Source organism: Felis catus, chromosome B1, assembly GCF_018350175.1.
Source record: "Felis catus isolate Fca126 chromosome B1, F.catus_Fca126_mat1.0, whole genome shotgun sequence".
NCBI lineage: Eukaryota > Metazoa > Chordata > Mammalia > Carnivora > Felidae > Felis > Felis catus.
Genome location: NC_058371.1, coordinates 6,628,295 through 6,654,750, shown reverse-complemented (window position 1 = coordinate 6,654,750; position 26,456 = coordinate 6,628,295). Strand labels below are relative to the sequence as shown.

Genomic DNA, 26,456 nt, shown 5'->3' with positions numbered 1-26,456 from the left:
TAATCATGATGAAGCCACCCGTTTAAACCAATGTGGCGAAGTAGGAGCACAGGGGGTTAATGATTGACCCGAACTCCTGAAAATGTTAAATGAAGCCCACTTTAAAAGTCAAGGAAGAGGAAGCCATGATCTGGAAGAGCGATCTTTCTCTCCTAGGAAGCACCTACAGACACTGGTTTAAATGTAGGCCCTGGCTTCTCCTGCTTCCCTTCCCCCAAACAACCTCCAACTGGGGCAAACTCCCAGTCATCAGGGATCCACAGCAGTGCAACTGCAAACTGAAAATAGGAGCTGGTCGACAACGGGGTGAAAACAGCTGCTCTGGGGGGGGAGGGTGGGGAAACGGCATAAAAGACAAAACCATACCAGGGCATTCCCTCCACCCCAAGCCTGACCACGGGAGGGAGGGGTGGAGAGGAAGAACGGGATGGACATAAGGCATAACCAAGAATCAAGCTCTTTTGTCCCAACTGGGAAATAAAAGGAAAACTCGCAGATGTTATTTTTGTAAAAGAGGCTTGAAATAAAACCAAAGAGGGTCTTATCAATTCCCCCCCCCAACAAATTTTAATCTAAAGATCCAATCTCCACCAAGTAACAGAAGCGAAGTCATCAGAGAAAAAAAGGAGCCGCACATTTAAACCTAGTGTAAGTTGGCCAGAATTTTAAGTACCGTAGGGCTTCTACAGTAACAAATTATTAATTTCCTCGTCCAGCTTTCATTCACACTGGAAGAACGCAAAAAAAGGAAAAAAAAAAGTTGTACTTGCTGTCCAGATAGTAACACCAATCCGTTTCAACACAATGTCTCCGGCTTTTCACAGCGCACTTTTGACCTCAAACATTACCAACCTTCTTAGACCAAACGCCAAAAACTGTCAACTGCTTGCCCTACTTAAACGTCCATCTGCACCGACTCCGCGAAGCCCCGAGACAGACAGTTACAAAACCTGGGGGTGCCACTTGTAGCCTGCGAACAACAGAACTACAATCACTCCAAGATCCTAGTGATCTTGGGGCATCCGCAAAGAAGCATGGGGCCAAAGCCTACATAAGACCATGAGACTCCCCTCGCGGTGGGAGGACGAGGTGACGGCACGTGTTTCTGGCGCCGGATGTGCCGGGCAAACCCGAACGATCCTAAAGTCCCCTGGGTGGGGGGCGGGGCGCCGGTTGGAAGGTTCCAAGCCGAGAACCCAGGCGGACAGGCGGGAGGAGGCAGGTGCGGCCGACGGGCGCCGAGCGCGGGCAGAGCCTCACCTGCACGCCGGTGTAGTTCTCGAAGAAGAAGAGCACCATGCTCTGATAGACGCAGTAGAGCCGATCGTCCACCGCCTGGTAGAAGTGGGAGGGCAGGAAGGCGGAGAGCAGCCGCCAGGCCCCCCAGGCCAGCACGTAGGTGGGGGCCGTGCCCAGGAGCACCGCAGCCGGCAGCACGCAGCGCATCGAGTACATGTGGAGCACCAGGGACAGCAGCATCTTCCCGGCTCCGCGCGCCGAAGGCTTTGCCGGCTGCTGCCCGCCCGGGGCGCCTCCAGGCCGCCCAGAGGCCCTCGGCCAGCGGCCAATCACCGGGCCGGGGCGGGCCCCGCCGCCGCCCCCTCACCTCTCCCGGCCGCCGGCCGCACCTGAGACGCCCAGCCCGCGCCCGCGCCGGCCTCCGCCCCCAGCCGCATGGGCCGCGCCGCCGCGGGACGGTGGGTGAGCGGCCGAGTGCGGGGACCGCGCGCGCTGATGGCCGCCGCGGGGCAAGGGGATGCGGCGGCCCTCCGAGGTTCAGCAGCTCAGAAGCGTTTACACCCCATGACCCTCGCCCGTCACCCAGTACCCCTATTGGGGGCGGGGCTCCGCGGCAACAACACGCCGCCTGAATGGCCTCCGGTTGCCATAGTCCCCCCCAGGGGGCGGGATTCCGTGAAATTAACACATGCTCTGATTGGTCGAGCGCGCTGACGGTTGAAGCGCTTCTGCCCACCGGACGCGCGGACCGTCAGGCTGTGCCGCGGCGCATGCCTCAAAGCTCGGCCTCGCTGCAGAAGCGCGAAGGAGGGTGGCGGTTGCCAGGCCCGTGGGGTGAAGGTGGGTGCGGCCAGGAGAGGGGACCCGGGCGGTCGTGTGCGCCCTCCGTTGGATTCTGGGCCCGGGTTGCTTTGAGGGCATGCCCCACCTGCAGCTCGCATGCTCTGAGGGCCCCTAGGTCCCCGGGATGCGCCCGTTAAGCCGAGACGTCCGTCCCCTTACTCGGGGTGCACAGATGACGCGCTGTGTATCTCATGCGTTGCAGACTCTGCGGTCTCCAGTCAAGAGGACTCATGCCTTCAGCAAATATTTGTCAAGCTTGGTTTGGGAAGGCCAGAAAGACGGAACTGGAGCGGTTAGCGCCATCAAAGCTCCGCCCCGGGTTATCTGTCCCCGGCTAGGCTTAGCGAGGTGGCTTCAGTGTCAGGGCGGCTCCCACACCCTCCGCCTTCTCTGCTGCTTCCCCTTCTCCCCAGCAAGTGCACAGGACTCCCTTCCTTCCGCTGGGGTGGTGGGGAGTCAGGCCTCCTCCTTCCATCACAATAATGATGATAATTACACGTTAACGCACCGCTGGCCGGCCTCTTCGGGAGGTTCTTACCACACTTGGGTCAGACCTTTCCAATTCACGCTTGCTTCACCACCCCCCCCTCCCCCCCCAGGGCCAGGGTATGTGTGTGTATGTATATATATATATATATATATATATATATATATATATATATATATAGCCTCATTTTGTGTAGTACTTAAAAAGTACCAGGACTGTGCACAAAGAATATGTAAAGTACTGACCTACTTGGGTGACCTTCACAAAAGCCTGCGGAGGCAGGGGATTTTTATTCATGTAAAAACAGATCCAGAGAACTTCTGGATCCTTCTACTGCCTTTGGCTTCACTACAAAAGGTTTAAAATGTAACTCTTTCCGGGGAGAGTTGCACTTCAAAAGAATGCCAAGGGCTTTCAATGATAAAATTTTGTTTTGTTTTTCTCTTCTTGGAAGCCAGTGAGGTACCTTTATGCAGGGAGGCATTTTAATGGAAAATGGGAATCCGGGCCAGGACACTGGCTCCTTTTTCTATCTGTACATGATTGACAATCATCTGTACGATGATTGGTAGATGGTTATGTTAGGAGAGGAAGCCAGGTGGGCAGAGAGTTCTCAAGGCACCAAGTATTTGGACAAGTATACCGCCAACAGGAAGTGTTGCACAAAAGGAAGACTTTGCAGGGTTTCCCCTCTCTTTCTATGGAAAGTAATGGCTTGTACTGTGAGAGGAACTAGATTTCTTTTTGGAGGGAAAGAGTCATGGGCATGGATAATGTGCAAACCCAGTGCCGCTCCTGCTTCCTTTGATGGAGACCAGACATCCCTACAGTTAGAAAAATGTATGAAGAGATAAAACAGGCTCGGCGTTCACATTACAATCTGTGTGTATGGAGTCAGTAATTAGTGGACGTATGTAAATGCGTTATTTCTGTGAATTACGCCCCAGTTCCTGTTGGTCGCCGGTGGTAAAGCTCTGTGCAGTGTTTTGGCATGGAGACTCTTGAGAGCTGAGCCTCTTTGCCCGTTTGTGTCGAAACCCAGCCCCTCCCTACCTGGTGACGGCAGGTGTGCTCTTCTAACAGTGGCAGATTCACTTTCCCTTTTGGCTACTAGCAACCCCCCCCCCCCAAGCTGTAATCAACCCACATCCTCTGCTTCTGCTTCTCACTTTGTACATTTTTTTTTTATTTGGGGGAGGGGCAGAGAGAGAAGGCGACACAGAATCCAAAGCAGGCTCCAGGCTCCGAGTTGTCAGCACAGAACCCTTCGAAGGCCCGGAACTCACAAACCGGGGAGCTCGTGACCTGAGCCGAAGTCGGACTCTCAACTCACGCAGCCACCCAGGCGCCCCTGTACATTTTTTTTTTTAATTCCTTGCAATCTGACTTCCTCTTGTACCACTCTAGAAAAACGGTTTTTTTTTTTTAGAGAAGCATAGCCACCCTAGCCTGCAGACATTGCCCCTGGGATACAAACAACAGTGAAAAGACCGGTTCTGTGTAGGCCTTCCTGGTGCCGAGGGTGAGTGAGGGCTTACATGTGGGACCAGGTGTTTGCAAACAGGATATTGGGATAGGGCAAGATATTAAGGAGATTTTATTTAGTCTGGGGACAAAGAAGCCTCCGCGAACAGTGACGCTTACGATGAAGCTGAACAGTGGAGTTGGCCAGGCTGCAGCTGGAGAGGAGGAGCCTCCCGAGTGAGAACGCGGCACCTGAAGGGCTGAAATAAGAGCGTGCAGTGTCTGGGGCCCTTGCGTGGCTCACTTGGCTAAGCGTCCGACTTCAGCTCAGGTCACGATCCCATGGTTGGTGGGTTCAAGGCTCCCATGAGGCTCTCTGCAGTCAGCACGGAGCCCGCTTGGGATCCTCTGTCCCCCCCCACTCTGTGCACATGTGTGCTCGCTCTCCAAAAAAAAATAAACTTAAAAAAAAAAAAAGATTCTCTCCTTCTGCCCCTCCCTGCCCCCCCCCCAAAAGAGTGTGCAGTGCCCTCAAGCTCTGAAAAGCCCCGTGTGGAGCAATGGAATGGGCCACACTTTTAAAAAATTGTCTGGATGCCCCCTAAAAGAAATGTATTTCCCTCACACATTTTACAGTTAATAGCTAAAGTTGTTTTTGTCATAGGTCTAATTAGTTACAAAATAAGTTCTGATGAGTTACGCTTTATTTCTTTTAACATTTATTTTGAGGGAGTGCACCTGCATGTGGGGGAGGGGCACAGGGAGAGGAAGGATGAGAATCCCAAGCAGGCTCCATGCAGCCACCACACGGCCTGACTTGGGACTTGTCCTCACGGACCGCGAGATCGTGACCTGAACCCAAACCAGGAGGCCAACCTTTAACTGACAGGGCCACCCAGGAGCCCCCAACATTTTAAAGTGATTACAGAAATCTTTTAAATGGTCTGAGTGGATTATGAATACCATGGGGATTTATTATCCATCATCATTTATTTAAATACTTAAGATTTTTACTCATTAAGATTTTATAGTGATCCTTTCTTTTTCTCCTTGGAAACATTTCATTCCACTTCTATCACAGAATTTGACTTTATGGAATATCTTCTTAAGACTCAAAGTCTTTTACCAGTCTTATCTCAGGTATCTAAGAGTAAAAATTCCTTCTGGATTGAGCTCTTACTTTTGTTAACATCATACAGTGTAATCAGTGTGTGTCACAAAATCTGGTAATTATTGCAAATAAAAGTAAAGTTTTATTGGCAATGCGTGCCTTAATGATGCCTTCATTAAAAGAAAGTTTAAATTGTCTTTTGCCATCCTCAAGTTACACCTTTCCACCTCCCTGTAGCACCATATAGTAAGATTGGAGGTGGGCCAGGTGGGTGGAGCCATCATGACACGCAAGGTGGGTCTGGCCTTCCAGGAGTCTTCATAGACCAGCTTTAGGAAAGTTAAGCATCCGAAAGTCACGTTCCTTTAAAACTACTCATGAACACATCTTTACAGACTCTCAGGGTCATCCCGTGGGATAGTTTGAGAACTGTTGGTGGAGAAAGTGGGCGAGGGAAGGAGACATGATAGCGGTTGAGTCTGGAAAGGACAGATAGGCAAGAACCACATGACAGCAGAACTTAGGAGATGTAAAGGATTCTAGATGTTATCCTAAAGGATCTGGAAAGCTATTAAAAGGTTTTAAAGAGGGAAGTGACATTAGACTTGATTTTTAAAAAAAAGTTGTTCTAGGCAGTGTGGAAAGTAGACTGGAAGCAGTTGGGAGATGTGCTAGACTCCTAGCTAGAAATAGTGTGGGCTTAGACTTTGTTAGTGACCACGTTTGGAGAACAAGAAGCTAATTCCTCAGGTACAGCATTGTTGGAGGGAAATTTGACAGTATCTAGTAAACCTGGACAGATACCCTTTGAGTCAACACATCTAATTAAATGAATGTCCATAGTAGAATGATTACATGAATTCACAGAGACGACCAAGTAGAATACTATGCTGTAGATAAAAAGGAACAAAGAGATCCAAATGAACTGTCCTAGATCTCCAAGACATTAGGTGGGAAAAGTAGTTGCTGAATAACATGTGCAGTTATTATCCCATTTCAGTAAAAACTAAAACCATATATTTCTACATGCAAATGTCTAGAAACTACTGATGGCCGTGATTATCTCTGGGGCAGGGAAGCAAGCACAGATGAAGTTCAACTGGACTTGATTGTTGTAAGTTTTTACAAAGAAATATTGATTCCACAAATACATAGCCACTGCTAATTGTATATCCCACCCACTCTGCTGGGTTTCAGAGGTAAAGATGGAGAACAGGTAAAGGCCCTGAGGTTGTGACCCTTGTGAGGTGTGTGTTGGGGCAGGGGAGGAGCTGGGATTTCCTTATTACGTGGGCAAATAAAAAGCCAAGAGGTGACCTTTTGTAAGAGGTAGCTAAGAGGTGTGATCCACAGGAGTTAATTGACTGGTGGTGATAAATGAGAAAGGGAGGAGTGAACGATGCCTTCCAAGTTTCAGGCTTGTGTAGCCAGGTGGAATTTCATTTCACCTACAGATGGAAACAGTCCCGTGGGGCGTGGAACTTAGCTGGTGGTGTGGGAGCCTTTTAAAAAAACAGGTTACAAAAACAAAATTAGATTTGAACATGGATATTTGTTTAGAGTGAAAAAAAAAACCACAAAAATAGCCGGCGGATCACAAAAATAAAATATCCAGAAAAGTAACATTATGTAACTGTATCATGTATCTGCAAAAGAGTATACCTTTCGATTATGAAAACCGTATTTTTTACATACAGCAAGAGAAGTAATAGTCACTCCTCTGACATAAATGGAAGTGGGGTTTTTATCATCGTTACGATGAATAAAATGCTCAACCTCACACCTTGACTTTAATATATGTTCACTAAAACTCTAGATTTTTTGTTGTTGTTTTGAGAGGAGGTGTGAGGGAGCAAAATAGAGTATAGTGGGACCTTGGCAAATCCATTCGAAAACTCATGAAGGAAAACAACTCGAGAAATTTTTTTTTTTTTTTTTTTTTTTTTTTTTTAAATTTTTTTTTCAACGTTTATTTATTTTTGGGACAGAGAGAGACAGAGCATGAACGGGGGAGGGGCAGAGAGAGAGGGAGACACAGAATCGGAAACAGGCTCCAGGCTCTGAGCCATCAGCCCAGAGCCCGACGCGGGGCTCGAACTCACGGACCGCGAGATCGTGACCTGGCTGAAGTCGGACGCTTAACCGACTGCGCCACCCAGGCGCCCCGAGAAATTTTTTTAAAGGAGGAATACTGAATGGCAGACAGAATGATGGCTAGCCAAAGATCCCAACTTGAACTTGTGAGTAAGTTAATTCACATGGCAAAAGAGAATTTGGGACTCCGTTGGAGTTAGGATTACCCATCAGCTAACCTTGAGAGAGTCCTGGGCTACCTATCCAGGTGGGTTCCACGTAATCACCAGGGCCCTTACAAAGGGAAAGAGGGAGGCAGACAAGGAGCTCAGGCTGATTCAGCCTGTTGGCTGGCTTTGAAGATGGAGGAAGGCTGCAGAACAGATCCCTTCCCAGAAACCAGAAGGAACCAGGCCTGCTGACACCTTGACTTTAATCCAGTGAGGCCCAATTTTGGACTTCTGATCGCCAAGATAAGACATTACTTCAGCTATGGTAATTTGCTATAGCAGCAATAGAAACATGCTAGGGTGGATTTCTCCAGTAGGTACCAAAACGTGCTCTAAAATACAGTCATAGTATCTTACTAGTGAAGAAATAGAAGGTTCAGGTGAGCAAAATGAAGCGTTGAGAAACCCATGTACTGTGTATTTTGAATTTTTTGAAAGTGGCTTTTGAAACAAAGAATTAGTCAAAAAATGTTGATACTAGTGTTCATGTTTTGGAAAAATGTAAACAAACATGACAGCTAACACCAAAATAAAAACCAGACGGGATTTAAACATAAAAACATTAACAAAAATTAAAAACAGGAGCATACTAGAAAAAATAGAAGACAATACGTTTATAATATTCAGATAGAGGAGATTTTGTCTGGGATGATCCTAAGACAATCCTTAAGTATAGATTCTCAAGAGATCTTAGAATCTCCACAGAGTAATCTGACAGCAGAGTTAAGTAAGCAATTAGATTTATGCTACAAACTACAGAATATTCACCCTGAATGCCGTGAGATGTTAGAGTGTCACTGAGGGCCTTGAGGAACACCCAAATTGAATCCACATGAGCTCAGGTGTGGAGTGTCATGAAAGCTGTAACCGAATCGGGTATACTGTAAATAGACCCTCCTAGGTGGTAACAGAGGGTGCTGATCTGGGTGTAGTGCCCTTAGAAAGGGATAGAAGATCTCCGCGTGAGTGACAGAAGATCTCCAACGAGAATACCTTCTATTCACGAACAACCTAAACTTGTTAGCCCAACACTTGGTCTCTATTAGTCAGCTACCATGCAATCCTGTGTTTTTACTTGTAAAACTAAAACAAGGCAACCTTGTTCCAAAAGACTTACACAGTACTTTTTCTTTTTTTAATGTTAGATGAAATCTAGAAATCTCTTTCGCCGCTGTCCCAAGTCCTGACTTCTCACCTAGAAGTTAGAGCTATAAAAACTTTCTAGTTGTTTACCTCTGCCTCTTAGTGGATGTTTGTCCGTCCATGGCCCTGTTCCCCTCTTCACATGAAGATTTTTGAGCAGATCCAATCCCCAACGAAGGTGCCATTTGGGGGGAAGTTGACCCCACCTGTGCTCTGGGGATGGGCCAAAATTAGCAGGTATCAGGAAGTGGTGTCTGAAGTGTGGACCTTGAACCCCTGAAGCTCCCCCAGAACACATCCAGGGGAAATGTTTCATGATGGTACTGTATCCTGATTTGCCTTTCTCACTGTGTTGACTTTTCAGGGACGACTTCAGGTGAACCTGGTAGCACCTTAGCATGCATCCAAGCCAAGGTACCAAAGCACGCGAGTGCCCAGGTGCCCATCACCACGGACTCGCAGCAGAAACACACTCATTTCACTTAATGTCCTTGATGAAGCAAAAAAAAAAATCCCAAGCTTATTGGGGTGCCTGGGTGGCTCAGTCAGTTGAGCGTCTGACTTCGGCTCAGGTCGTGATCTCACGGTTCATGGGTTCGAGCCCTGCATTGGGCTCTGTGCTAACAGCTCAGAGCCCTGGAACCTGCTTCAGATTCCGTGTCCCCCCTTTCTCTATGCCCCTCCTCCACTCATGCTCTGTCTCTGTCTCTCGAAAGTGAATAAAGATTTTTAAAAAATACCAAGCTTATTAAATCCTTACACTTTAACACTGTTTGTGAGTAAATGGAGAGTTATTTATGAAGCACATTTGATTTCACCAAAGTACAATAGTTCTCTGGATGGGAAAAAAACACCTTTTTTTTCGAACTGAACTAGCCACTTTTTTTTTTTTTTAATGGAACATCTTTTTTTTTTTTTTTTTTTTTTTTTTTTTACTCGGAAGAATAACATAAGCTATGATTATTCTGGAAGATACTTTCTCAAAAATGAACCAAGTGTCACTTCAAGGAAAACTGATGATATGGCTGATAATAAAACTTGAGCTTTCAAATGAAATTAGAATTTTGGGAAGCTCAAGTTTGCTCCCATGAGTTTGTCGTGTTCCCAATACTTCAGACTTTTAAAAACTCTGCGATAATCACCACAGTGACTTTTTCAGTATTTTATGTCCCTATCTGGAAGATACGCAAACGTCGGTGAACCAATAATTTGTAAGCCAGTGCTTGGTGTCCAAGCCATTGCATGGGTAAAGGGTTCTTTCAGAGCGCAAGAGAGAGCAAAGGATTTTAATATTATAGGGTACAAAAACATCCTATAGTGACCTCCACGTAGCTAGTAACCTCTAAGAAACTACCAGTTGCTGGGTTTTCCTGTAATAATGTGGCTATTCTTTCTTATCTGGAAAGGCCAATATAAACCTTCCTTTTTCCAATCGCATATCTGGTGGAGGCTGGATATTTTTCATTTGCCTCCACCAAAAAAATCATGGCAACAGAGTGAATGGAGACAAGCCGGGTGTATTCAACTAAGCCAGACATCAAAGAGATTTGAAAGACCAGGTAAAACTGTGGCCACTGTTCTTACTAAATCTCCTTTTCAAAGTCTATCTTTTTTCATGAAAATATCGTTAAAATGTAACAGGTTTAAAAGTGTTTTTAAAGGAACTAGATATTTTTAAGTTTCTTGTTTTAAATTTCCAATACGGTAAATATCAATAGGTATAACTGATCTATTTTTATTTTTTAATGGTTTATTTTTTTTTAGAGAAAGAGAACGTGCAAGCAGGAGATGGGGGGTCCAAAAGCCAACTCTGTGCTGATAGTGGTGAGCTGCATGTGGGGCTCCAACTCACGAACCCTGAGTCATGACCTGAGCTGAAGTCAAGACGCTCAACCGACTGAGCCACCCACGTGCCCCGAACTGATTTTTTTTAAGTGTTGTCTACAGGTTTCATGAACCGTTGGTCTATTACAAAGTAGCCCCACTTGTGTGGCCACAAAAATTGGTTTAGGAATGAACCCGTGAGGGCTTCTGAGACCCAAAGACAACTGGGGGAATGTGGAAAACAATCCTGTCCACTCTGCTAAAGGAGCTGCCAGAAGAGATGCCCCTCTCTCTCTTCCAGTTAGTGATTTGACTGGGGGGACACCTGCATCTACATAATCCCTTTGCCACGTTAAGGAAAGTCAGTTTGGGGATGTTGCTGACGCCCAGCAGAGAAATAGACAAGTCTTTGATGAAAACCTCCAGCTACTGAATCAAACGAAACCCACTCTCAACCCCGTGGTTACAGGAGCAAGCAAATCTCTGTGAAAGCCAGGTTGATGTGGGTTCTCCTCTTTTTTGCTGTCTGCCCAGTCCTCCACTCTAGAAACGTACGGGTTACTCTACATTTATCTGTTGCTCACCTGTTGGCACTAGGTCCTTATCCATTCACCGATTCAATCTGTTAGTGAAGGCTTGTTTGCAAGGCTCTGATGTAGGAACTGCTAACACAGCCTTGACCAAAGCAGGTAAGATCCCTGTCTAGGTGTTACTTCCAGGTCCGTGGTGAGAAATGAAGAATAGTGTATCAATGAATTCTAAGGGCAAGCAGTGAGCTAAGACAACGTGATGTGATCATTGTACATGATAAGGTCCAGAAATGCCTCTCCAAGGAGGAGACATTTAAATTACAATTGGAATGATGAGAAGATCTAAGATGAGAGTATTTCAGGCTGAGGGAACAGTAAATGCAAAGATCCTGGGGCAGCAAGGAGCTGAGTATGTCGCAGTTTTAATTTATCACTGGCTAACTCTTCGTAGTCCTTCTTGATTCTTCTTCCCCATCCTGCATGCAATCCATCAGTAAACTCTTGGCTTCAGCATCAAAATACACCCAGAACCCATTTCCTTTCTACCTCTCAGTGACCACCTTCCTCCCAGGTGCCACCTTCTTAGCTATGCAACTGTAATAGCCTCCATTTTATCTCTCTACCAATACTCTCATCCCTCACAATCCTATTTATCATATTTGAATTGTGTCCTTGAAATTCATATGATGAAGTCCTAACCCCCAGAATCTCAGAATATGACATTTGGAGAGGTACAGAGGTAATCAAGTTTAAATGAGGTGCTTTGGGGGCCTTAATTCATTAGGACTGGTGTCCATATGAGAAGGGGAAAATGAGGGGCACCTGGGTGGCTCAGTCAGTTAAGCATCCGACTTTGGCTCACGTCATGATCTCATGGCTCGTGGGTTCAAGCCCCGTGTCGGGCTCTGTGCTGACAGCTCAGAGTTCGGAGTCTGCTTCAAATTCTGTGTTTCCGACTCTCTCTGTCCCTCCCCCTCTTGCACTCTGTGTCTCTCTCTTTCTCAAAAATAAACATTAACAAAAACTTTAAAGGGGGGGGTTGGGATTGAGATCCACGTACAGAGGGAATGTGACGCGAAGAGACACCTAGGATAAAGACGCCCTCTGTGCAAAGGAGAGTGGCCTGGGTCGGATCCTCCCTTACAGCCCCGTGTAGGACCCAATGTCACTACCATGTTGCCCACACGCCTCAGCCTCCAGAAGTGTGACCTAACAAATTTCTGTAGAAGCTACCTAGCCTGTGATGCTTTGTTAGGACGGCCCTAATAATGAATACAGGAGGCAGGTGATCCTTTTTTTTCCTTCTCTGCTCGAGACACTCCCATCTTGGAGTAAAATCCAAATTAAGTCCTGCCCGGGGCCCACCAGCCCGCACGAGCCGCCTCCTGAGGGCACATAGAAAACTCGGAGCTCTGCGGCAACCTAACTAGCTCTCCCTCAACACGACCTTAGTCTTTGCTCCAGGAAATTCTCGCCGGGAAGATAAGGCCAGAAACCAGTAAGTACCGCGGTGGTTGTTTTCTTCGTGAATCTCTGCACTCCTTCGATGCAGACCGTGGGCTGCTTACCACAGTCTTCTCAGGACAGCCGGTGGCTCGGGGTAGCTCATCCGGGCAAACTGCCTTCTCTGGACACACCGCTCCCTGGGGTGCTCAGCAAAGAACTGTTTGCATGTCAGACGGGTTCCGAAGCCCTCGCCTAGCTGTGCCTACCAGTCGTCAGCTGTCACATCACACACTTCGTCCAAACCCAGTTAGGGCCCCACATTGAAAGAGCCTCATAAATCTACTCAGGCCCAGACCCTAAAACCCCATAAATGCACTCTCTTCTCCCTTCTGGGAACCTAAGACTCTAGGTGATGATCCTGCTTACTGCGGGAAGTGAGCAACCCATGTCACTTGATCGGTAAGTTACTCTGGCCTCTTTGCCGAGTCCGCCATCCTGACCTTTCGCTGTCCTTCCCGTGCGTGGAGCACGAGGGCCTTCCCCGAATTTGTCCTGTTCTCCCTTCATCTGCGAGCGTGTTTGGCTGTTTGTTCCCCCAGGCTCTGTCGACCGTTGCCTGACAGACCCTCCCGTAACCATCCTGCGTGACCCCTGCGCCCCCTTTGTGCCTTTCCTGACCTGTAACAGATGCTAGTTTCCTCCAATATTCACGCTCCCCTTTTTTCATAATAGTTACATCCCTAATGTTTACCTAGGCGCACGTAAAAGCTTCCCAGATTTTCCTGCAGCTCGATTTAGCGGTGAGGTGTAAAAGGAAGTGGCATATGGGTGGGATGGGATGAGTTTAGGTAGCCTTCTCCTTCTAGGTGAAGTGATAGGTCATGGCTGGCGCTCCAGCAGCCAAACTGACGGGCGCACAAGGCAGAGCAATCCTGAAAGGAACGTGAATTCCCGACCCTTCATACCAGCCTGGGACTTAACGTCCTCCAGGTGTTATGAAAGCAAAAAAGGAACTTTAACTCCGTGTAAGCTGGTTTTAGTGGTTTTTTTTTTGTTATTTAATTTTAATTTTTTTTAAGTTGATTTATTTTGAGAGCGACAGAGACAGCATGCGTGGGGGACGGGCAGAGAGAGAGGGAAAGAGAGCATCCCAAAAAGGCTCAGCACTGTCAGCGCACAGCCCGATGCGGGACTTGAACTTCTGAAGCGTGAGATCACGACCTGGGCCAAGACTAAGAGTCACTTAGCTAAGAGACACTTAACCGACTGAGCCACCCAAGTGTCCGTTTTCTTGTCATTTGAAGCCAAACCTAATCCTAACAGAATCCCCCACATGCTGCTCTATGTCACATATATTTCTTTTTTTTTTTTTTTAATTTTTTTTTTTTAACGTGTATTTATTTTTGGGACAGAGAGACAGAGCATGAACGGGGGAGGGGCAGAGAGAGAGGGAGACACAGAATCGGAAGCAGGCTCCAGGCTCCGAGCCATCAGCCCAGAGCCCGACGCGGGGCTCCAACTCACAGACCGCGAGATCGTGACCTGGCTGAAGTCGGACGCTTAACCGACTGCGCCACCCAGGCGCCCCTGTCACATATATTTCTATGTGACCTGTATTTTCTATCTTGCCCTAACTAGAATGTAGGCTCCTTGAGAGGTGAGACTTTGTTTGGTCTTTGCTGTATTTTGACAGCCTGCACCAACGCCTAGCAAACAAGAAATCGGTAAAAGCTTCCTGAATTGGAGAGATTTGCACTCCAGCGAGATGTACCATGTTTTCTTCCTACGGCATATTGAATACCCCTGTCGTGCTGTCACTGTGTTGATATGTAAAGGGTGCTCTCCTAATCCGTGGGCCCTTCTTTGGCTGCGCTCCCCAGAGTCCCTGCTAAGTGAGAGCTGTAGAATGAGGTGTGTAAAAGGGAATCTCTCTCTTCAGCCCCTGGTGTGGGACCCGTGGTACCTATGTCCCAGACCATCAGAGACCGAGATTGTGAGCCAAACAGAACTGAGCTTCAGAGCATGGAAGTCATGGCGAATCGCAGACATAATTGGTGTCTCAGAAAACCCAAATGGCACACATGTTGATGCTTTGGGAGAACTAGATAAAAAAAAAAAAACCCTGCAGGGATGATAATGCTGCAGGTCCACAGCCCACGTGCACCCCAAGAAAGGGCGTGAAAAGGGAAGAATCCTTGATGCTTAGTAATAGACTCCCTTTTACCTAATGTGCTTTAAGTACGTTTGTCTTCCGTGTATCGGAACAATCCTGGCTAAGACACCCTTAGGTCTCTTTGGGGTACATGTGCTTCGGGACAAGGCTGAAGCTCTTTCCAGTCTGGTCCCGGCCTGCGTTTCGGACACCTCCTAACCTAAGCTCCGTTCAGCTCTCTCTCCGTTCGGCACAACACAGCTGTGCTGTGTGCTCCTTTAGTATTTTAGAAGTGTTCTCACGTCTGCTAGAATGTTCTCTCCCCTAACTCATCCATTGGGAACTTGCTCCAGTTTTCTCCCTGCCTAAAGTATCCCCCAGCCCTTGTCCTCTCCTCCTCCTTCCCCAGACAGCTTATCCATCAACAGTCCCTTGAGCACACATCGCTTACAGGATTTATTGCAAGTCGTTGCAGTTGGTTGAAATGCTTGTTGGTGTTTGTCTTAGCAGAGAATGTGCTCTGAAGCCATCTCTCCTCTGAGGATGTTCCGTCCTTCACGGAACATTTTTGAAAGCTGGCTATGATCAGCCTTTGCCTCTCCTACATGCCTTGGCCAGTCTAGATGTCCTTGAGTGACTCCATTTCCTCTCTGTGTTTGGCTAATGGCCCTCAAATCTACAGATTACTTCTGAGCTGCAGACTTTTTTTTTTTTTTTATCTGCCTTGTTGACATCTGAGCTTGGGAATGCTACAAGAATTTTAAGTGTTCTCAGCAGAACATGCCTGCGCCATTACCACCCTGCTCTCCCCTGACTCAGTTTGATGCTAAAGGACTCGAAATAGCGCTCCACTTCCCCCACCCCGCCCCCCACAACTTCATCCAGGCACACCCCACCCTGTATCTTCTACAACTGGCCAGTTTCTTCATTGGGCTTCCATTATTCGAATTCCTTCTTTTACCAGATCCCTTTTGACTTACCCTGTCTTTGCCACTGGCCCCTGGATGTTATTTCTGCTAGAATACAGTGCTGGTACTGTAGCTCACCAGCACCACCTTTCTGAAACAAACCTGACCTTGCCCTTCTCCCTCTGAAAACTCTTCAATGACCTCTCTTTTTTAAGGACGAAGTCACACCTCTTTATGACTTCCAGGGGCTTTTGTGACCTGGCCCAGCCTGCTCTGCAGCTGTGGCTGGCCCCACTCAAGCAGAGCAATGAAGGCTCAGTACCGAACTGCTGTCCTGACCTACATCCACTTTTCATCCTGTCTTACAAGTGGCAACTTGTAACATCCAGCCACCTGTTTCTCCTGGCCTCCTGCGTTAGATGTGACTCATCGTTGGCTTGATGCTTCAGATGAGATTCTTCCTTTCTAATTTTGTCTCTCTCCAAAATACTCAAGCTTGACACGTGGTACTGTGTGTGGATTTCACTTTGCTACCAATAAACCCTACGGCAACTTTCAATGATGCATGCAGAATAAAGCAAATAATAAAACGAGTAAAGAAAATTGAGGATAGGTGGTTACTCAAATGGAGCATGAGGTCAGTGCCATGCAGACCTCTTTGGTAAGGCTGTAGCTTTTTTTTTCTTTTTAAAAATTTTTTAATTTATTTTTTAATTTACACCCAAGTTAGTTAGCATATAGTACAAAAATGATTTCAGGAGTAGAATCCAGTGATTCATCCCCTATGTATAACACCCAGTGCTCATCCCAACAAGTGCCTTCCTTAATGTCCCTTAGTCATTTGGCCCATCCCCCCACCTACCACCTCTCCAGCAACCCTCAGTTCTCTATATTTAAGAGTCTCACGTTTTGTCCCCCTCCCTGTTTTTATATTATTTTTGCTCCCCTTCCCTTAGGTTCATCTGTTTTGTATCTTAAATTCCACATGTGAGTGAAGTCATATTTGTCGTTCTCTGACCAATTTCACTTAGCATAATACCCTCTGGTTCCATCCGCGTTGTTGCAAATGGCAAGATTTCATTCTTTCTAATTACTGAGTAATGCTCTCTATATATACTACATCTTTTTTATCCATTCATCTGTCGATGGGCATTTGGGCTCTTTCCATACTTTGACTATAGTCGACAGTGCTGCTATAAACATTGGGGTGCATGTGCCCCTTCGAAACAGCATACCTGTATCCCTTGGATAAATACCTAGTAGTGCAATTGCTGGGTTGTAGGATAGTTCTATTTTTTTTTTTTAATTTTTTTTCAACGTTTATTTATTTTTGGGACAGAGAGAGACAGAGCATGAACGGGGGAGGAGCAGAGAGAGAGGGAGACACAGAATCGGAAACAGGCTCCAGGCTCTGAGCCATCAGCCCACAGCCCGACGCGGGGCTCGAACTCCCGGACCGCGAGATCGTGACCTGGCTGAAGTCGGACGCTTAACCGACTGCGCCACCCAGGCGCCCCAGGATAGTTCTATTTTTAACTTTTAGAGGAAACTCCACACTGTTTTGCCAGAGTGACCGACCGGTTTGCATTCCCACCAGCAGTGCAAAAAGATCCTCTTTCTCTATATCCTTGTCGACGTCTGTTGTTGCCTGAGTTGTTAATATTAGCCATTCTGACTGGTGTGAGGTGGTATCTCATTGTGATTTTGATTTGTGTTTCCCTGATAAGTGATGTTGAGCATTTTTTTCATGTGTCTCTTAGCCATCTGGATGTCTCCTTTGGAAAAGTGTCCATTCATGTCTTTTGCCCATTTCTTCACTGGATTATTTGTTTTTTTGGGTGTTGAGTTTGATAAGCTCTTTATAGATTTGGATACTAACCCTTCATTTGATGTGGGAGATGCAGGAGAGAAGCACCAAAGGAAAAGACTTCAAAAGGGAAGGGCTGGAGAAGGTGCAAGGCCTTAGGACATGTTTACACAGCTGAAATGTGGCTCGCTTGTAAGGAACGCCTAGAGCCATTAACATTGTCCAGGGTCAGTTCCTCCTTCACACCTGACCCTTCCTAGTGTTATAGAAGCCAATTAACTCAAAATTCAACTTTGAAAAGGTAAACCATTAGATTGATTAGATTGACACTTGCTTAGCTGATTTTATGCACGTGGTCTTTAACAACTATCCTAATAAAAAGAGGCTTCATTCTGGAGTCAGGGCCTCATTCCGACTGGAGTATGAGGACCTTCACTTAACTGCACTTTGTTTTTGGACTCATCTTTTGCGACTCCGGCCATACTCTCTGCAACAATCTGATATGTTGTTTGCAAATACCTTCTCCTGTTCTGTTGGTTACCTTTTAGTTTTGCTGAAAATTTCCTTCACTCTGCAGAAGATTTTTATCTTGATGAGCTCCCTGGTGAGGCCATAGCTTTATCCTGAAAGAGGCTTTCCACTTTTTGTTTTTGTTTTTGTTTTTTTTTAGAGAGCAAGAGAACATAAGTTGCAGAGGAGGAGAAAGAGGAGAAGGAGAGAGAAAGAGAGAGAGAGAGAAAGAGAAGAGAAAAGAGAATCTTAAGCAGGCTCTGCAGAGCCCAATGTGGGGCTCAATCCCACTACCCGGGGATCATGACCTGAGCTAAAATTAAGAGTCATACACTCAACCAACTAAGCCACCCTGGCTTTCTGGAGACCTTCCACTTTTGGAGCCAAGTGCCCAAAAATATTGCTCAAGAGAAGTACAAGAAATATTTGTATTCAATATCAGAGAATAATAAAATCATCAACAATTGCCTTTAATATACACGGCTCAAGGTTACCATGCACAGCATGGGATGCTGGCTGAGTAGAGGCTCTGTATTGGTCTTGCCAGATCCAGGTCTAACTGGGCATCTGAGCCAGCTGAACTGTGACTTACACTCTGATAAAGTAGACAACTGTTTTTCTTCTTGCACACCCTGGAAGAGGAAAACACAGAGCTGCAAAGACAATTGCTGGCATCTACTGAGAAGCGTGGAAGCTTATTTTTTGGAATGGAGGTGGTAGCAGAAATTCCTAGTATCCATTCTACTGTTCTTTGTGGTAAGAACCCAGAATTGAAGTTGGGAAGACTGCCTTGTAAGTAAAGGCTTTCCCTAACTTCCTCTATAGCAAAGTGTGGCCATGTGACCACATTGACTACAGTTAATGGGATGTGAGCAGGGGTTTTGTCTGAGACCTCTGGGAAACCTCTTAAAAAGAAGGGGTACTTCCTTTGTTCCTACTTAAATCTTCTGGGTGGTGAGATACAAAAGTGACAGCTAAAGCTTGATGAGCTCTTTTGAGCCATGTGTCAGGGGAGGAAGCCGGACGAAGCTGGTACTTTGGAGTGTCTAGGGCTGTTGCCAGGGGGATGTGATTGTGTATGAAAATTTTAGGTAAAGTTAATCCTGAGAGAAAAGGACAGTGTTTGGAAGTAAGCGTCCATGGTCTTTCAGTGGGTAAGTGTGGGAAGATCAAGGATGATGGAGGAAGTGTTTAACATCTGTGCACCATCTGGCATTTTGGAGTAAGTTGAGTCCTCAGCATCTTTCAGAAGCTAAAAGAACCATTTTAATAAGCGAATGTATGGAAGTTTAGGCAAAATCAGAGGTTGTTTGTTTCTTGAGAGATGGCATCAAAGATTTAGGAGAGAACCCTCCTTTGCACACCTTCTCCAAACGATCGGGTTGGGAGTGGCCAGAGCAAGTAGTCCTTATATGGATATGATCGCTTTCCTGTTCGAAACATTCTCATCCTACAAATCGGCAATTCTTCTTTATTGTGTAGCATGGTTTTTCTTGTATAGTAATATTGTGTAGAATGGACTACAATTTACCTATTCTGTTGATGGACATTTGGACTCAGTCCAGATTTGGGCTATGATGAATATAGTTGAACTTTCTTCTGCTTCTTCTATGGTGGGCATATATACCCACTTCATCAACTCTGATAAATTGACTTAAAGCCATATATTTCTTTCTAAGTACTCCATTAACTAAATCCCACAAAATTTGATATATTTTTATCATTCAGTTAAAAGTTTCTCCTACATCCATTGTGATCTGTTCTTTCAACAAGGTTAATTTATTTTTGACGAATAAAAGTTGTATATATTAAGGACTTTGTTCAAATTCTCATTTTCTGCATGGATTTTTCTCCTGACCTCAATGACCATCTTTCTGACAATAATTTTGACCTTTTTATCAGATAAGTCACTTATCTCTGTTTCATTAAGGTCTTAGGTCTGGAGATTTATCTTATTTTGTTTGGAACATATTCCTACGTTTGTTTGTTTCATTTTCCTTGACTATGTGCTTTGGGTTCTCTGCATTAGATGAGATGGCCACCTCCTCCCATTCTGAAAGTGGGGGTCTCATGTTAAAGTTGAAACTTGCCTTTCAGCCTGACCCTAGCTCTTGGTTGTCTTTCAAACCTTTTGATTGACCAAGTGTCCTCCTTTGTTTTTCTTGGCCCCCAGTTGTTGAGAGTGTATGAAAATCTGTAAGTGTCCCATTGGGGAGGATGTCAGCGCCTAGGTATAGGGTAATTAAAATCAGACCTGAAGACAGTACCTTTTTAAAGTAGGCAAATAGAACTTTTTTAGGGAAAGACCAGGAGGTGGGCATTTCTGTCTGCTCCCCTTGTACTGAACCCCGGGGGAATAGCCAGTTAAGAATTCTTTTATTTGCTACAGTCCTATGGGACTGGTAAATGTAAGCTCTGTTGGTCACCACAACCAGGCGATTAAGGGGTGTGTGCCCTCCGTGGCAGCTGCAGAAGCCCAGTTGTCAGACCTGTACAAGCTCCTTTCAGGGAGATACTGGTGACCTAGCATATCGCAGAAAAAGAACACGATGGCACCCACCACCTTGCTGATCTCCAGGGAGGATTCTAGTCAGCGCCTAGATGTATGTTAAATTAGAAGCCTGACCATTATGGGGAGCCTGGGTGGCTCAGTCGGTTAAGTGTCCGACTTCGGCTCAGGCCATGATCTCGCTGTCCGTGAGGGCTCGACTTCGGCTCAGGCCATGATCTCGCAGTCTGTGAGTTCGAGCCCCGCATCGGGCTCTGTGCTGAGCGCTCGGAGCCTGGAGCCTGTTTCCCATTCTGTGTCTCCCTCTCTCTCTGACCCTCCCCCATTCATGCTCTGTCTCCCTCTGTCTCAAAAATAAATAAACATTAAAAAGAAGAAGAAGAAGAAGCCTGACCATTAGGCTGCAGCTTTTAAGGTATAGAAATAAGCCTGTTTCATCAAAGGCTGCAAGATGACCATCTCAGTCTGCTACGCTGAGCCCTGGAGTGGGGGGCGCTACCGAGATTCCCATGAGCTGACGTGTTTCCTAGAGCCTCATGGGTCTCATGGATGCAAGCCCTATTGACTTTCAAAGCTAGTAGCTTTGGGGGCCTCTCAGGTGGAAGTCTTAAAAGTAGGTGTGGAGTTCACACCTTCCAGTCCTTAGGGAGAAGGTGAGCGTTCTGAGTTACCTCCTAAATGTGTGTGGCTGTGCCAAGGGTGAGATTTATGTCCAGAATGTTCTCAGACTCTTCTACCCATTTTGATGTGTTTTACTCATTTCCCCACATATAGGAGATCCTCAGCTAGTTTCTGGGTTTCTTTCAGAAGGAATTTTTTTTCCATTTGTAGCTGTAGATTCTGCATGCGAATGGGAGGAGGTGAGTCCAGGAACCTCCTATGTGGCACCTTGAGGCAGAACCCACCTAGTTTTAATTTCTTAAGTATCCTGTAGTGGCTGTGCCAACTTAAATTCCCATGAATGGTGCACAAGCCTGCATGTCTCCGCATCCTCATCAGTGTTCATCTGTTGTTTTTTTTTTTTTTTTTTTTTTTAATTTTTTTTTTCAACGTTTATTTATTTTTGGGACAGAGAGAGACAGAGCATGAACGGGGGAGGGGCAGAGAGAGAGGGAGACACAGAACCGGAAACAGGCTCCAGGCTCTGAGCCATCAGCCCAGAGCCCGACGCGGGGCTCGAACTCCCGGACCGCGAGATCGTGACCTGGCTGAAGTCGGACGCTTAACCGACTGCGCCACCCAGGCGCCCCTTATCTGTTGTACTTTGAAGATCATCCTTCAACAGGTCTGAGGTGATCTCTTATTCTGGTTTTCATTTCAGTTTCAATAATTAGTGGTATCGAGTACCTTTCATGTACCTCCTGGCCACTTAAATATTTTCTTTGGAAAAATGTTCAGGTTCTTTGCCAAGTTTTTAATTGGATTTTATTTTCTATTGAGTTGTCAGTCCTTATGTATTTTCGATACTAAAATCAGTTGGGTGGTTTGCCAATATTTCATCCCATTCTATAGGAAACCTTTTTTTTCTTTTTTCTTCTTGTGCAGAAGCTTTTTCGGTTGATGTATTTTCACTTGTTTTTTATCTTGTTGCTGTGCTTTAGTTGTCCTATCCAAAAAGTCATTGCCAAGACCCACCTTAAGACGTTTTCCTCTATGTATTCCTCTATGAGCTTTATGGTTTCAGGACATATATTTATGTGTTTAATCCAATTGGACTTAATTTTTGGAGTAGTATAAGAGCTTTAGTTTCACTGTGTTGCATTTGAGCATCTAGTTTTCCCAGCACCAGGTATTGAAGAGACCATTGGGTATTCTTGGCCCCCTTGTGAAATACTTAACCATACATACAAGGGTTTACTTTTGGCTCTCAAGTCAGTTCCATTGGTGTATCTGTTTTTATGCCATTTCCATACTGTTTTGATAACTTAACGTTTAATATTGTTTGAAGTCAGGAAGTGTGATTCCCCTAGCTGTGTTGTGCTTTCCTAACATTGCTTTGGTTATTTGGGGTCTTTGGTGGCTCTATATGAATTTTCTGTAAAAAAAAAAAAAAAAAGCCATTGGAATCCTGACAGAGATGGCATTAAATCTATACATGTGTTAAGTAGTATGGACATTTCAATAATATGTCTAATCCATGAGCACAGATGCCTTTCCATTTATTTGTGTCATCTCTGATTTCTTTCATCAGCATCTTCTACTTTTCAGCATAGAGCCCTTTCACCAACTTGGTTAAACTTATTCCTAAGTATTTTGTTTTTTTTATGCTGTTATAAATAGGATTGTTTGATTTCTTTTTAAGATCGTTTATTGCTTGTGTATAGAAGTACTACTGATTTTTGTATCCTGCAAATTCCTGAATTTGTTGAGTAGATAAACTTGGTTTTTTTTGTGGGCTCTGTAGGGTTTTCTATATAAAATCATATCATCATCAAATAGAGAAAATTTTATTTCTTTTCAATTCTGATACCTTTTATTCCTTACCTCATCACTCTGGTTAGGATTTCTAGTACTATAGTGAATAGGAGGTATGAAAGTGGGCATCCTTGTGTTGTTCCAGATCTTAGAGGAAAACCATGCAATCTTTTACCACCAAGAATGGTGTTAGCTGTGTGTGTATCATATATAGCCTTTGTTATATTGGAATACGTTCCTTCTATATATAATTTGTTGGGTTTTTATCATGAGTGGATGTCAAACTTTGTCAAATCGCTTTTTTGAATAAGGTGTTCATGTAATTTATTAATGTGATGTATCATGCTTACTTTTTTGTGTATATGGAGCTATTCTTGTACCCCAGGGACACAAATTCCCTGTTCGTGGTATATGATGCTTTTAATATGCTGCTGAGTTTGGTTTGCTAGTATTTTACTGAGATATTTTGCATCTGTATTCAGCAAGGATATTGGATTGTAGTTGGCTTTTCTTGTGGTGCCCTTATCTGGCTTTGGTATCAGAGTAATGTTGACTTAGTAAGGTAAATTTGAAAGTGTTACTTCTTATTTTTTTTGAAAAGATTGGTACTAATTCTTCGTTGAATGTTTTGCAGAATTCATGAGTAAAGCCATCTGGTTTAGCACATTTTGTGTTCAGTGATTTTTGATTACTATGTCAATGACCTTGTCATTCATTCAGATTGTCAATTTTTTTTTCCTGATTCATGCTTGGCAGTTTGTATATTTCTAGGAATTTTTCTATGTCTTCTAGGTCGTCCATTTTGTTGGTGGAAAGCTGTTCATAGTAGTCTCTCATACTCCTTTGTATTTCCGTGTTCAGTTGAAATGACTTTCATTTACAATTGTATTTGATTTCTCCCGTAATTTTTTATTAAAATATATTTGAGCTAGAAAATATGTAAATTAAAGGTATATAACATGGTAATTAGATATTATATATTGCAACATGATTACCATTGTAATGATAGTACTTACATATTTCATAGTTCTTTATTTTGATTCCAATGTTCTGGTTGGAATAATTAAGTTTTAGGCTTTGAGCAAGTTTGATTATAATACAGTATTTTCTTTTTTTTTTTTAATGTTTATTTATTTCTGAGACAGAGAGAGACAGAGCATGAGTGGGGCAGGGGCAGACAGAGAGGGAGACACAGAATCCGAAGCAGGTTCCAGGCTCCGAGCTGTCAGCACAGAGCCCGATGCGGGGCTCGAACTCACAAACCATGAGATCATGACCTAAGCTGAAGTCAGTCACTCAACCGACTGAGCTACCCAGGCGCCCCCATAATACAGTATTTTCTATGTTTATTACTATGCTTTATATCTCTAGAGCATTTTTACTACTTATTATAAATTTGGTCCCAGGGTGCCTGGGTAGCTCAGTAGGATAAGCATCCAACTCTTGGTTTCGGCTCAGGTCATATCTCAAGGTTCGTGAGTTCCAGCCCTGTGTTGGGTTCCACACTGACAGTGCGGAGCATGCTTGGGATTCTCTTTCCCTTCTCTCTCTGTCCCTCCCCCACTCACTCTCTTTCAAAAATAAATAAATAAACTTAAAAATAAATTGTTCCCTTAAGCAACATCTGTCCTGTTCCCTAAGCCCCAATCTCTTGGTAACCACCATTTTTCTATTTTTATAAGTTTGTCTTACTTTCCACATATAAATGACATCATAGAGTACTTGTCTTTCTGTCTTTTCTCCTTTATCATAATGTGCTTGAGGTCCATCCATGCTGTCACAAATGGCAGGTTGTCATCCTCTCTCATGTGTGAATGATAATTGTTTTATACACACACACACACACAGACAGACAGACACACACACACACACACACACACACACACACACACACACACTTCCTCTTGTTTAGCCTTTAATCCCTTGATGGGAACTTAAGTTGTTTCCCCTCTTGGCTATTGTAAATAATACTGCAATAAACATGAGAGTGTACATATCTCATTGAAGTCCTGTATTCATTTCCCTTGGCATATACCCAGAAGTGGAATTGCTGGATCACACGATATTTCTCTTTAGTATTTTGGGGAACTTCCATAGTGTTATCCACAGTAGTTGAACCAATTTACATTTCCACAACAGACCACCAACTTTTATTGTCCCTTGTCTTCTTGATTACAGCCATTCTAAAAGGGGTGAGGTGATATCTCAATGTGGTTTTGATTTACATTTTTCTGATTAGTAATATTGAGCATTGTTTCACATAACTGTTGGCCAGCCATATATATTCTTTGGAAAAAATGTGTATTTAGGATAAAAATTTTATTTAAATCCAAGTACGTTAACATACAGTGTAGTATTGCTTTCAGGAATAGAACCCAGTGATTCATCACATATATATAACACCCAGGGCTCATCCCAACCAGTGTCCTCCCTAATTCCCATCACCCATTTAGCCTATCCACCCAACACCCCTCCAACAACTCTCGGTTTTTTCTCTGTACTTGAGAGTCTTTTATGCTTTGCCTCATTCTCTGTTTTTATCTTATTTTTCCTTCCCTTCCCCTATATACATCTGGTGTTTCTTAAATTACACATATGAGTGAAATCCTATAATTGTCTTTCTCTGCCTGACTTATTTTGCATAGCATAATACACTCGAGTTCCATCTACATTGTTGCAAATGGCAAGATTTCATTCTTTTTGATTGCCAAATAATATTCCAGTGTGTGTGTGTGTGTGTGTGTGTGTGTGTGTATAGTTGTTTATATATATATACACACGTATATAATATATATTATAATTACATGTATTATAATTATGGGCATAATAAATATATATAAATATGGGCATAATTATAATTATAAATATATATATAGTTGTATACATATTTATATACACACCACATCTTCTTTATCCATTCATCAAGTCAGTGGACATTTGGGATCCTTCCATATTTTGGCTATTGTTGATTTTGCTGCTGCAAACATTGGGGTGTGTGTGCCCCTTTGAATCAGCATTTTTGTATCCTTTGGATAAATACCTAGTAATGTAATTTCTAGGTCATAGGGTAGTTCTATTTTTCATTTTTTGAGGAACCTCCATACTGTTTTCCAGAGTGGCTGCACCAGTTTGCATTTCCACCAGCAGTGCAAAAGTACTTCCCTTTCTCTGCATCCTTGCTGACATTTTTTGTTCCCTGAGTTGTTAATTTTAACCATTTTGACAGGTGTGAGGTGGTATCTCATTGTAGTTTTGATTTGTATTTCCCTGATGATGAATGATGTTCAGCATTTTTTCATGTGCCTATTAGACACCTGGATGTCTTTGGAAAGTGTCTGTTCATGTCATTTGCCCATTTTTTCACTGGATTATTTGTTTTTGGAGTGAGTTTGATCACTTCTTTATAGATTTTGTATACTAACCCTTTATCTGGTATGTCATTTGCAAATATCTTCTGCCATTCCATCAGTGGCCTTTTAGTTTGTTGATTGTTTCTTTTGCTGTGCAGAAGCTTTTTATCTTGATGAGGTCCCAATAGTTTGTTTTGTTTTGCCTCTAGAGACATGTCTAGTAAGAAGTTGCTGCAGCTGAGGTTAAAGAGGCTGTTGGTTGTTTTGTCCTCTGGGATTTTGATGGTTTCCTATCTTATGTTTAGGTCTTTCATCCATTTTGAGTTTATTTTTGTGTATAGAGTAATAAAGTGGTCCAAGTTCATTCTTCTGCATGTTGCTGTCCAGTTTTCCCAACACCGTTTGCTGAAGAAAT

At 44.3% G+C, this 26,456-nt stretch overlaps 1 protein-coding gene and 1 long non-coding RNA gene across 3 annotated transcripts in view; both read right to left on the bottom strand.

The window, feature by feature from the left end:
- The window catches only part of AGPAT5 (1-acylglycerol-3-phosphate O-acyltransferase 5), a 59,342-nt gene extending 57,551 nt beyond the window's left edge, over nucleotides 1–1,791 (bottom strand). For both annotated transcript variants that reach the window (XM_011281365.4, XR_890189.4), the window contains exon 1: nucleotides 1,261–1,791. In XM_011281365.4, coding sequence (XP_011279667.1) covers nucleotides 1,261–1,479 — 219 coding nt within the window. In that variant the 5' untranslated portion in view covers nucleotides 1,480–1,791. The remainder of the gene's footprint in view (nucleotides 1–1,260) is intronic.
- Nucleotides 1,792–6,354: 4,563 nt separating this feature from the next.
- Nucleotides 6,355–15,646, bottom strand: LOC123384731. Its single transcript, XR_006596212.1, has 3 exons — nucleotides 15,523–15,646; nucleotides 8,681–8,803; nucleotides 6,355–6,646 (listed from the first exon to the last, which is right to left on the bottom strand). It is a non-coding gene; the product is annotated as an uncharacterized LOC123384731 (long non-coding RNA).
- Between the last annotated feature and the right edge of the window lie 10,810 nt (nucleotides 15,647–26,456).